The 12967-nt window shown below is 45.9% G+C and overlaps 1 protein-coding gene across 4 annotated transcripts in view; it reads left to right on the top strand.

Annotated features, from left to right (window-relative positions):
- CADPS (calcium dependent secretion activator) overlaps positions 1–12967 on the top strand; it is a 206374-nt gene that overhangs the window by 74835 nt on the left and 118572 nt on the right. For all 4 annotated transcript variants that reach the window (XM_059856711.1, XM_059856710.1, XM_059856714.1 and 1 more), the window contains exons 5-6: positions 911–1147; positions 3434–3555. In XM_059856711.1, coding sequence (XP_059712694.1) covers positions 911–1147; positions 3434–3555 — 359 coding nt within the window. The remainder of the gene's footprint in view (positions 1–910; positions 1148–3433; positions 3556–12967) is intronic.

Below are 12967 nucleotides of genomic sequence, written 5' to 3'. Positions count from 1 at the left end.
CATTTTACAAATGGCTTTTTACAATGTTGTGAATTGCCACCAAGATTGTTTGCACATCAGCCTTGTGTTCCCTGGCTGCAGATGCTGCCTCACTGTCTTACACCTTGCACAGTCCTTGTAACCCTCTGAGAGACATTTGAATCCTGAGCAGATTCAGGCCATGGGAGGAGTTGTTAGAAGATGTAGGGCTCAGGCTGGTGATGGGCAGCAGTTCAAAGCTGAGAACATCAATTGGGGAACATCATATTTTGCTCTCACTGTTACCCTTGGTTTTAGAGTTTAAATTTTCTGTTGACAGCAAGCAGCACTGGAAAGTCTCACAGGGAAAAATTGTCTTTTCGGGGGGAGGCTCTGGCCTTGGCAAGTAGTGGAAAGGATGTTTTACTTCTTCTTCCAGTTAGGACCAAACATTCCTGCCCACACATGGCTGGTTTTCTCTCTTTGGGCACCTTTCACAGCTAGAAACCTGATGAATCAACTGCTCAGAAGTGTTTTAAAAAGAGCTGGCACAACTGGGAGACTGGAAAACAAATTTGTTACTGTCAGCATCCTCTGAATCCTTAGTGAGTTGCTGTTGGTCACAAAATTCAGTTGAGATCTGGCCTGGAGTGTTTGTAATTGAGGAAAATGCCATCCATAGGAAAAAGCCCATTTGCAGATAGAAAGGTCTGTGAAATGCAAGTGCATGCAAGATACAGGAAAGTTGGACAAGTACCAAGTAGTAATTCTGTGAGAAACTAGCAATAATGTTTCTACATTACTTAGGGGGAAACTGTAATTTGTCATCTGGTTTGTAGGAGCTCACTGCTCACAAACCTCTGCAGATGCTCTTGGGGGATTCTCCCACTGCAAAAAGTGGCTGGTGATTGTCACAAACATTCATTCTGTTGTGTTTGTTTCCAAATCCAAGGAGCGCAAGTTTCCCAAGTTTGTGTCCAAAGAAATGGAGAACATGTACATTGAGGAGCTGAAGTCATCTGTCAATCTCCTGATGGCAAACTTGGAGAGCATGCCTGTGTCTAAAGGAGGCTCTGAGTTCAAGCTGCAGAAGCTTAAACGTAGCCACAACACCTCAATAATTGACATGGGAGAGGAAAATGAGAACCAGCTTTCCAAGTCAGACGTTGTGTTGTCATTCTCCCTGGAGGTAAGCTACACGCACACAACAATGTGCATGGGAGTAAAAGCACAGCAGCCAACTTCTGCTCAGTTCAAATTTAGGTTAGGTGGAGAGAGGTGAGTAGAAATCACTCTCTGTTTACTGGAAGCTTTGCCTGTGATTAAACACTGTGTCCTTTCTGGTGTCTCAGCACCTTGTTGGAACAATCTGTGTGATGTGCACTGTCTCGCATTTTGTGATGATGTATATCAAATGGCTCAGAAATCTGCATCATGAACTGATCTCTTCATGCAGTTTGTTACTGAGTGTAGCCCAGTAACCCTGAGCCTGTGTTGTCCCCAAAGCCATTACAATAGTGCAACACTGTAAATATTAGCATCTTTAGCTATTGCCAGCTAGTGGGGTTGCTGCATTTCCCTGCAAGAATTACTTCCTCTTTGAAGAATTGTGAAAAATTCCTGGGGTTTGAGTTCACCCAACAAATTGGTTTGCATTTTGTGTGGATACACTATGTTGTGCTGGGTTGCTCTTTGCTCTCTGTTGCATGCTGACTTTCTGCTCAGTGCTCTGTTGAGCAGTTTCCCTGTGCAGCCCAGGGGAAGGCAGGGTGCTGCTGCTGCCTCTGACATGGGCTGCCTCAGTCCTGGAACAGTGTTGCTCAGTAGCTGTTTGCAGCCAACTTAGTTGTTTTGTGCAAACACATTTGTGGTCTGTTTGTGGGCATATTTACTTCAAGGAGTCATCAGCTCACCCCTACAGAATTGTTGTTGTCTATCAATGAGTGGGTTTATGTTACATTGTCAAAACAACTACCAGGATGGAGTCAAAAATGTAGGATGCAGAAAAATCAGAAAATTTTGGTTTTGTGTAGTTTCCTGTTTATTACTCTTCCTAGGGGGTCTCTTGTTATACATATCTTGCTAATGCAAAACTTAACAACCCTGGTTGCCAGTCTCAGAGTTCAACTCATTAAGTGTCGAACCATCTTTATAGTATTCAGTTCAGTCCTATTTAAAACCAGGGCTGTGAACCCAGAGATGATGCCTTCAAGAGCAGCATCAAGTAAGGCTGACTTCCAGGCACTCCCATGTGGAGGAGCAGGGAACTGTCACAAAGCCAGTAGCCCCTGTTGCAGAAGCTGTGCAGTGTGTACAGCTGTGTGTGAAGGGCCACCCTTACAGCAGGGTGTCACAAATGCTCTGCTCCAGCTGAACCCTATCTGGTGGGAAGTCAGAGCCCTGTGAAGCACTGACTTCAGGAGCTGGCAGGTCTGGGCACTGCTCAGTGCACAAAACTCCTGCTGCAAGAAAGCTTTTACCAAAAATGTTCACTCATCAGAGGCTTTGTGGAGCTCTGTGTGCCAGAGACAGGCTCCTCAGCTCCAGACAGGTCAGAAGACCTGAGGAGAGAGGAATTTTAAACCCTTGTGCATATACTACATAAATAGCTGTAATAGAACATGAACAGAAACTCCCACAGTGATTCTTGTAGAAATGTTTAAGGTGTGTGGTTAATGGGATTAATTACATTTTAAAAAAAGGAAAAAAGTTAATTACCTGCAAGAAACTTAGGTGGTGATTTCTTAATTAGGAAGATTTTCTATAAGCAAGATGAAGGAAGTTTTGTTGGGTTTTTTTGTTTGTTTGTTTGTTTTTTTTTTTTTTTTTTAACAGAGCTATAGAGTGGACGGGGCAGCAGTTTTAAACTGGAAGAGGGTAGATCTAAATTGGGTATAAGAAAGAAAATGGCTTTGATGAGGGTGGTAGGGACAGGGAACAACTGGGACATAGGTGTTTCATCCTCGGAGTTTTTGAAGATCAGGTTGGATGGGGCTCTGAGCAACCTGACCTACTGAAAGATGTCCATGCCTCAGCATGGGGATTGGACCAGATGATCTTCAAATGTCAACCCCAAAGCATTTTCTATTAATATTAATACAATGGAAATTAATATGGAAAATATGCTTTTGGCATAAGCTGAGTAGTTGTGTGGGGTTTTTTTCTCCTGGATTTCACATATTAAGGCATTTTTAGATGAGGCACGACCATGTCTGTGAATCCCATCTCCTGAAGTTTGGTACAGCCCTGGGCACCCAAGGGTTTCAGTGAGCCCATGGGCAATCAGAGGGAATCCTGGTCTCCATACAGACCTGGCTGGCTGCCATGGTCCCCTCTCAGCCTGGGCAGTGCCACCATCCCTGCCTCCTGCCCCTGTGAACATCCAGCAGCACGTGGAGGACCCCAGCACTGGCTGACCCCATGGGTCTGAAGGAGGCTGCTCCTCTAACAAACATTTCTCCTCCTCTGCCTGCAGGTTGTCATCATGGAGGTGCAGGGGCTGAAGTCACTGGCCCCCAACCGCATCGTGTACTGCACCATGGAGGTGGAAGGGGGGGAGAAGCTGCAGACAGACCAGGCTGAAGCCTCAAAGCCAACGTAAGCCTTGCTTTGCTCTTTGGTCTCCCCACCACACTGCTCTGCCCTGTCTCTGCACTGCTGAGTCACTGCAGATAGCTCTGGCTCCTGCATGGTGAGGGCAGAGGGGACTCTCAGAGGCAGAGGAGAAGCATGGCCTTCCACACATGCAGAGTGTTGTCCTGCAGCTAAAAATGGCACATAAGCCCTGCCTGAGGGGAATAAAGTGTTAATGAGTGGCTTATGTCTCGTGTAGCCATAGAGAGATAAATTTGTGCCTACACATAAGTGCTTTACTAAATAGGGATGGAGTTAAGCATGTGCTTAGATAAGTACTTGCCCGAGTGTCCATCTGAACTGGTGCCATCAGGTGTAGGTACATTATCTTGTCCTCACTGTCAGGGTTTTGGCAGTCCTATGAGAGAGAGAACAGCTGGCAGGGACACAGTCTGGCAGACAGAGGTGGAAGAGAGGATCTGGGAAAAGCTTCAAATTACTCAGTTAAAGCTTTATCTGAGACCTCTCTGGCACAGTCCTATTCAAGGGCAGAGTCTTGTTCTGTCCTCTTTGACCTCGTCCCCAAATCCTCACTTTTGCCCCCATACTTGGCTTTCTTTTGTCTTACCTGGATGTTGTTAAACACCTACCAGTAGTGACTGGGCTTTGTTATCTGGAAGGAGTAAATGATGAATGGCTCATTCCCTTTCCAATTTGTGGAATAAGTTAACTTGAAACACTCTGGATTTGAGGCAATGTTTCTCTGGATGACTGTAGAGTTTTCACACTTAAATTAAATTCTCACTGTGCTTCCTGACAGTCTAGAATTGCTGAGGTGGTGTGAAGCCTCCTCCAGGAGTAGGGAGCATTTGCTATTGTCCTCCTATCCCATTCCCCGTGGCCAGTCCTCAGAGGTGTTTTGCCAGGAGCTTCCCAAGCTCGTGGAAGGAAATCCAGAACCACCTGGCTGCAGGACATGCAGTGCACAAGCACTGCAAGCAGCTCAGGAGCAGTGGGTGCAGGCAGGACAGTGCAGAGACCAGGACAGGCTGCCTTCCCTCTGTCACTGTCCTCTCACAGAGGCACAAAAATTGCTGGTGTCTCATGTCCTGTGCTGCACCAGAGCAGCAGGAATCTGCAGTAAGCTGTTCAAAAACAATATTCCCAATCAGGGAAAGTGCTGCAGCCTGGCTGACTTTTCAAAATGCTTTGAAATCTGCTTTAGAGAAGGAAGGAAGAGAGCTGAGCTTAGAGCAAAATTTCCATGAGAACTTACAATTGTCACTATTTTAGGTATTCTTATTGCTTCAGTGGAGAAAGTTGGGCTCTATTTAGGGGAAATTGCTACTATTCATACTGAAAAAGCACATTTCTCCTGGGTTGCATGTACTTGTTTAGATTGGTCTGTTCATCCCACCTTTGCTCACAGGATCTGCCCTTCCATGCACAGGTCTTCTTACTGCAAGATGCAGGACTATTTCTGTGAGAATTGCTTTGAAAATAAGACCTGCAGGAGTGAACTCTTTAATTGAGTGGGTCTTTTTATTATAATTAAATGTACAGTGTCTGGGCATGAAGCCATCAGCCCTCAATAAAATGCAGCCAACACTGAGTGCTGTGGTGTGATAAAAGTCATGCAAGTCCATCACACTCATCCTCTCTCTACACTGGATTCCTGTAGAGGCCTGAGCCAGGCTTCAAGACTTCTGGATTGCTCCAGCACTTGGGCTCATACTTATGGAAGTAGCTTAGGAGGGGAGTAGGTTTGATAGTTGAATTCCAAGAGGGTCCTAAGACCTTTTCTTTCCAGAACCAAAGACCAGCCAAGCTGAGGCTCTAGAATAATCTTCACAGAAACCAGAGCCCATCACAAAAAGCTTGTCCTCCTTTCCTCTCTGCATTACAGGTGTTTCTTTCACCTTGCCTCCCCTCCCAGGCACAGCAGCAGAGATACAGGAAACCAAAGCTCTGTGAAAGCAATTTACTGTACCTAAGTTCTCTTGAGAAAGAAAGAATGAATGAATCAGATGTGACATGTTTGTCATCTTGCTTAATACAAGACTTGAAGGCCCTCAGGTGCTCTGGTGATGAGGACAGTGATAGAAACAGCTCAGAGAATGTTTTGGTGCATTTTTGAGCTGTGCTGCCTTAGAAACAAAGGATTTATGGCAATGCAAAACAGCCTTTGGAGGTGATAGTTTAGATGCTGACGTCAGTCTCACTGAGGTCATTCACACTGTGCTTGCTTCTGTGCTTTTTGTAATAAGCAAACCACCCCTAGAGAAAGGAAGCAGCTCAGTGAAGATGTGAGGGACTGCTCACTGCCCAGCATCCCAGGATTTGTGTGCTTTGGCAGGGATGCTGCCTGGCCTGGGGGTGAAGAACACCTGGGGATTGTGAGCCTCAGCACTATGAAGCTGTAAACACCAAAGCAAGTTACCTCTGTACATCCCAGAAGTTTTATGTCTCAGAGGCTCAAAAAATGTGGGTTAAGCACCTGTGCTCAGAATATGCAGTGAATGCAGGTCTGGAAACAGGCAGCATTTCTTAACTGCCAGCCTTGAAATTTTTTGAAATTCAGCTTTGCCATTGTCTGGAGGCTCTACAGGCTACAGAAGGCTAAATTTCTCATAAGCATCAGGGGAGAAAAATTATATTTGAGCAGTAAGATTCACTAGAAGACTTCACTTTTCTATGACAGCCCCTTGTCCTGGGGTGGAGAGCGTTAGGGGCTACTCAAACTTGTAGGACATCTTTTCACCTAACTCGTGGGGTTGTTCACTTTCACCTCATGTGTCCTTCAAATGCCAGCCCTCAGCTAGAGCACCCAATCACAGCACACTGGTGGCTGCTTTTCAGCTCAGTGCCATGCCAGGGGTTCCAGCCTAGCTTCCACATCTCTAATGACAAAAGGCAGTTCACCAGCCAGGGCAGGATTTCCAAAAGCACTGGTCTAGGTCTGTGCTAGATTCTTCTTTCACCTTTCTGCAAAACTGGCAGTTTTTGAGAAGAAAGCATCTTAGTGACTTTGGAGCTTGAATCCTCTTTGCAGATCTTGAGAGAGGCAAGGCAGCAGCAGGGTTAGCAGCCCTCAGTACCCAGTACCCAGCCATCAGATGAGTTGTGTGCAAGGAGTGTGGGTTTTGGGACAATAGTAAATACTGGCCTTCTATTTCTTCTCAAGCTTCATGTTGGATTCCTGACATTTTAAGCCCAATCCCTTCATGTGAGGATTATCTGCCTCAGCACAGATGCAGGGGATGACACAGTTCTAGAGAAAGCCAGACCTGAAATAGCAAGGGTCATTTCAGATCCGGCTTGCAGTGTTTTATTAGTAGTGCTTTTAATAAGTTGTGTAAGAAAAAGCTTTTGTGTATTATGCCCTAACATGCAGATGCCTCTAAAAGATATCTCAAATCCCAGTGTGAGAAGGATTTTACTGCTTTTCGTGCTGGAACTGTATTCTTGCAGATGTTTGTGGGGTTTGTACTCTCCCCCCTTCCCTATGTACTGGCCTGTGGTCTGTCCTCTGCATGTCTCCAAACTGCTCTTCCAGGAGCTGTGTCAGTAGTGCTGCTGTTTGTGCAGCCTGGGAGCAGGGTTGTCAAGGGGTTTGGGAGTAGCACAAAAGATCCAGCCACAGCCCACCTGTCCTAAAGTCTCCAGAGAAACTGCTGGGTATATTTAAACAGTGACCTGTACTTGTGGCAGTGCTCATTTTAAGGTTATCTCCCCCTTGCAGAGCAGTCTCTTCAGTCCTAGTGCAAGGGTGCAGTAGCTCAGAGAGTGAGAGGTGAGGATGGAGCGGGTTGTTTTCTGGAGGAGGAAATTCCACTTTTCATTGCTTGGGAATTTTTTCTGTGTAGTTTTCTTCAGTGTGTGCTGTAGGGCAGTGCTGGGGAAAGGACACTCAATGCCTCTCATCTGACTTGATTCCACGTCTTACATTTGTCATGACCAAGGGCTTGAGCCTTGTGCCCTTTCCAGAAATTCACTCTTGATAAAGTAATGTCTGTGGTAAACTCCTAAACCTCTACCATCTCCTTTCCCTTAGCCACCTCCCTAGGAGACAGGGGTGTCTGGTTTTATCTTTGTACTGGCTCTGATGCTGCTCCCTGATGTGTTTCAAGGTGCTCTGACAGCTCTGCTGCTTTTCTCTGCTCTGACAGGCTGCCCTTGTTCAGATCCCTGCACCAAGCCTCCAAGCTTATCACTCAGCCTGTTTTTGTTTCAAATTAGTGTGCCCCATCCATCAGAGCCCTCTGTCTGACCATGAAGAGGGACAGGACCTGCACAGCATCCTTCTTCAGTGCTGTTTAGTCACCGTCTCCTTCTGGGAGATGGGCACTGAGCAGCAAAGGGAGAAGCCCTCTGGGAAAGAAGGCTGGCAAGCAGGGATGCTTTCTCTGTCTGCAGAAGGGGAAAATCTGGTCTTTTCATTCAGGAATCCCCTGCCTCAGGCCATGGAGTTTGAAGTGATGCCCAGTGGCTTTGCACAGAGAGGGCTGTGATGGGAGTGTTCTGTTGCAGTCAGTGTTTTGCTGCTGCAGTTTCTTGGGAGATGCTGTGAACACTCCCCTGTGGTAAAATGAGAAAAGTCCTTCTGAGATGCATAAATTTCAAATATTCCATATTCCATATAATTAATCTGACTCTGCTAAACTAAAGGGGTTTATGTTGATGTGAGTGAAAGCAGAGTTTAATTCTTGGAGTGCATCCCTCAGTACAGCTGTTGTTGCCAGGCCTGGTAGATCTCTTCCAGACATGGCAAAGCTCAGGAACAGGTCCTGTGTGGCTACACAATTTTAAACAGACATTCATATTTAAGTTTGCATGCTTAGCTAAGCTCTGTGTAAGCAAAATTCGCGATGCTGGGTAAAAGACAAAGCAAAAGGAAATTTTAGGAAATAGCTGCTTTTTCTTGGTTTTTTTTTCTCCTCCTCACTCTTCTAATTGGCTTCAGCATTAAATATAAGCTGTCTTAATTACCCACACTGATTGGATTGCTTTTCCAGTCACATTACTTCATTTCACAGCTGTGCAGATGTTTGCAGCTCTTTCTCCTTAGGAAATCTCTCTCTCTCTCCTTAGGAGCCTTAGGAATGTGTAAAAGCAGGTGACTGAGTACAGCAAACATCAGACACCACTGTTTGTGGGGTACAGTCCTTGTTCCTGGGGTGAAGCTCTGAGCAGAGGGTCAGTCTGCCCCAAGGCATCTGTGGGGGAAGTGTCTTCCAGGAGAGGCCTTCAGCTTTGGTCTCAGTGAGCATGGTGCAGATGCCCTGAGCCCACGATGCTGCTGGGCTAAGAGGTGAAAATGACAGGGACAGGAACTTCAGGGCAGCTGCTCTTAGCCCCTGTGGCTAAGGCTGAAGGGTGCAAAGTGGGTTCCAAATCCCCAACACAAGTTTTCTTCACTTGCAGCTATTTAGCATGCCTAGAAGACAGTTTTCTGGTGAGACTGTGCATGACTTTGCACCTGAAGGGTTCTGCTGTTAGCTTGGTTTCACCTGCTCTTCAAGTCCCCTTTTGTGTGACAATATTTCCATAATACTCCTGAGATTTATGCTGTGATGTTCCCATTTCTGAAAGTGGAGGCTGTGGACAAGTCATTAAGCACAGCAAAAACTGCAATAAAAAGTTATTACCCGAGTGCAAGTATGTGATCTATTATGGGAGGTTTTTGTGCAAGTGATTTACTGCCCTTTTTAATTAGGAATTCAGAACCTTTTCTGATGCTCCCTCATAGCTGTTCTGCAGGATTGGTTCTTACCCAGCTCAGCCACTGTGGGACAAAAATACTTTAGATTAAGCAGATGAGTTTTTCTCCAGAATAAAAGCAAGATCCTGTAGGGATTCTCTTCCCGTGAGTGTCACCCAGACAGCCACACTGCTGTGGAGGAGCCTCCTGGACTGCCCTGGAATACTCTGCTGGGGCTGTGGATGTGATCCCAGGTGGGGCTCTGTTCCCAAAGGTGTCATGTTCAGTCCCTGCTCTCCTGTACCACAGTAGAAGCTGTGTTGAAGAATAATGTTTCTTTACACATAGCCCTTGTACTTGGTTTCTTCCAGTATCAAGTAAGTGCAAGCTCTGACTGTGTTTTCCCTGACTTTCAGAGCACACATAGCATTGCTTTCACATGGATTCGCTGGTGTCTAGTAAGGGTTGAGCTCATGCACCTTCTCTTTCACAGATGAATGTCTTGCTTTTCTCGCCAGCTGTCTAATTTCTTGAGTGTTCCTATGCACTTGGGAATTATGTATTCCTGTGATAGCACATACATTCAAATTTAAGTATTCCAGAAGGTGTGATGATGCCCAAGGCAATTTTCATCGACACCCGTCTGCTTCATCACTCCTGTGCTTGCAGCCTTAAGATGGGGATAGGAAAAACCAAAAGGACATTGAAATGAGACTGAGGCTCCGTGATCTGAAATAGTGCTTCATTAAGAGGAGGACTGCAGAGTGCCAGGTCTGGCATACATTCACTCATGGTGTTTATTGCTTATAGGTGGTGTTCTAAAAAAAAAAAAAAAAAAAAAGCCTTGTCTTAGTGTAAGTTCAGCACATCATTTGCCAGGGGAAAGGCAGGGGATGTGGCATGTGAAAGGGCCCAGTTGTTGGTTTATTTATTAAGTGCTGTGTACAAGTAGTGCACATTATTATTTAATGGAGGGTGCTGCTGTTGCTGCAAGGAGTAGGGAGATAAAGGATGCTTTAAAGAATTGGTACTGTGCCTGCTCCTGTCTGGACAGAGCTCTGGTGTGATGGAATGAGAAGACCAACCTTGATAGTGAATTTTCAAGACTTTAGGTGTCCTTTCTGTGAAATGAAGGTAGAGTGTACTGGCTTTGTGAATGTGCTGCATCTCCCAGCAAGCCATAGAACTAAGTATAAAAGCACTTAAAGGGAGCAACCTACTGTTGTCACTATGTGGAGAAGGCTGCTCATGGAGAGAGGAGCTTGCAGATGGCTGGGTGAGCATCACCTGCTGGAATTGTCCGCTCATCCCCACTGACCCAGGAGATGCTAGTGTGATCTTTGCTACTTGTGGTCAGAAGTTGGGCAAGGCAAACCCAGGTGTCTGGCTCAATTTGAGCTTCCTGTCCTGGATCCTGGGTTAGAAAAATACAGGACAGAAAAAATGGGAGGGGTGGCACAACAAGAGATGGTCTCACACTTCTTTTTCGTCCTTTTAGCTGGTTTTGGAAGGCTGCCTGTCCCATTCCACTATAGCAGGGGGAGTTGGGAAGCCCCTATAAGAATATAACATATATTGAGGCATAAATAAAAATCAGGTTGGTCTCTCTCAGTACCTTGTGTTGTTTTCTGCTGTTTGCATTTAGGAAATATTTCACTGCTCTCTACGAAGTTTTATAAAGGAGAGTCTAGACTGTGTTGGCACAAACCAGTAACCTGTATTTTCAGGTAGAGGATTTCTGTCTCCTCCATGATCTGTGTTTGTGAGATACTAAGTTTCTGTAAATTTGGCAGGGTATGGCCTTATTAAGTACAAAATCATGACCCAGCCTTAACCAATGGCATTCCTCTGCAGTTGTATTTTCTTTCAGGGTGACAAGATCAGATAGAAGAGATTAATCATATTTGGTCATTCTGTGAAGTGAACAGCTCTGTGGCTGGGTCGGTGGAGCATCTTTGGCCAAAGCAAACTTTGATTAACATGTGTGTGGCATTGAAGTCACCCTATTCAAGAAGTGGTCACAGCCACAGACAGTAAATGAACACAGGCATTTAATGAATGAAGCTGTAAACTCATGCTGTATCCAGAGCAGATACACTGATGGAGTACCTACAGTAGGCAGCCCTTGTGAAAGCAATTTTTCTTTCAGTTCAGACCTCCCAGTAAAACAGTGTTGGGCTTTTGCCTCCATTTCCCCCTACTGAGTTTTTCTCCTCTAATTGTGATAGTATTGAACAAGAGCGCAGGGCATTTGAAAAGCAGTCATCATTTAAATAATGGAAAGTAATCATGCAACTTTTTTTTTCTTTTTTTTTTTTTAATTTTCCCTGTTAATACCCAAAAGATTGTGGTGAATAGCACTGCCACAATTTTGCATCCAAACCAGCTGAGGGATTTCTGCAGCAGATTCCAGCCTGGGGTGCAGCAGTCTGGGAGGGGTGTGTGGTCCTGGGCTGGGTGCAGGCATGGTGGAGGGACATCTCTGGGGCAGGAATGCCATCTCGTGGCCATAAATAGCTATTATGTGATTTTACATCCACCTCCCATCCCTTCTTCCTTCCTCATGACACTTCCCCAGTGTATCAGTCATTCTCAGGAAGCACAAATCAAGCTGTATTTTCTGCATAGCAAAGATCATCCCTTTTTGGGTTCCTAAAGCTGTGCTGTTGGCCTCAGCAGCTCCTCTTGGCTGCAGTGCCCCATGCTGGCACTGGAACGGGATCCATGGGGATTGTGTGTGAGCCACAAGCAGATCAAGAGCAGACCTTTGCAGGCTTTGCTTTGCTGCAGTCTCTGTCAGCTTTACCCTCATCCTTCTGTGCCTTGCACACTCAGGCACAGATGTGATCTCTCCCAGACATATTTCTCTCTCAGCCGGCGGTGCAGTGCTGCCGTAGCCAGTTTGAGGATGTGGGAGTTGCAGCTCCTGGAGGGAGAGATGGTCTGGTACTGCTGTCTGCATGATGTTAAGCAAGATGGTGCCTGCGCGTGTGACACATACATTGTGTCTCAGAGCTGTGGAAACAGAAAAGGACAGACCATGAAGTGTTGGAGCTGCTGAGCTGCTGTAGAAGGTGCCCAGTCCTTAACAACACACTGTCTCTGCTCACCTTTTGAATAACAGCATAGTGCTTTCTGCAGTGGTGTTTTGGGGAAAATAAATTCCCTTTTTGTAAGCAAAATATTTACCAGTGGTGTTCTGTTTTAGCAGAGGGAGTGTTCCATGCTTGGCCATGGGAAATGATGGATTCAATCAGAGCGTCCTTGGGTTATCTCATCAGAGCAGACATCAGTGCTCCATGAAGAGCCATGGCCTCACTCAGTGTTCCCTGGCTGCAGAGAAGGCAGGTACAGCCACCTCTGCCAGCCAGTGCCTGCAGGAATGCTGATTTGTCAGCACCTGCACGGGAGCTGCATCAGTGAAAGCATGTTTTAAATCACTGCAAGGTCTGTGCGGGAAAGTCTGGGAGGAATCAAATCTGTTTGTGCTGTCACTCCCACTTCAGCTCAGCTTGTTCCGAGGGGATGGGACTGAAAGGCTGTTCTGGCAGCTGAAAGGGAGGGGAGGAAACAAATGTAAACAAAAATAGGCTGTGTTGTCAATCTGTGTCTGATGTCTTTGGTTATCCTGTTTTGAAGGTGAGTAAACAAATCAAAGTTTTACTGTGGGAGGAATCCCAGAGGAGGCTCAGCAGCCCCTGACTATGAAGATGTATTATGGATGCAAACCTTTTT

Source organism: Haemorhous mexicanus, chromosome 11 (assembly GCF_027477595.1).
Source record: "Haemorhous mexicanus isolate bHaeMex1 chromosome 11, bHaeMex1.pri, whole genome shotgun sequence".
In the NCBI taxonomy this organism is placed as follows: Eukaryota; Metazoa; Chordata; class Aves; order Passeriformes; family Fringillidae; genus Haemorhous; species Haemorhous mexicanus.
The sequence above is the reverse complement of the archived record's forward strand: the minus strand, read 5'-3'. Positions and strand labels throughout refer to the sequence as shown.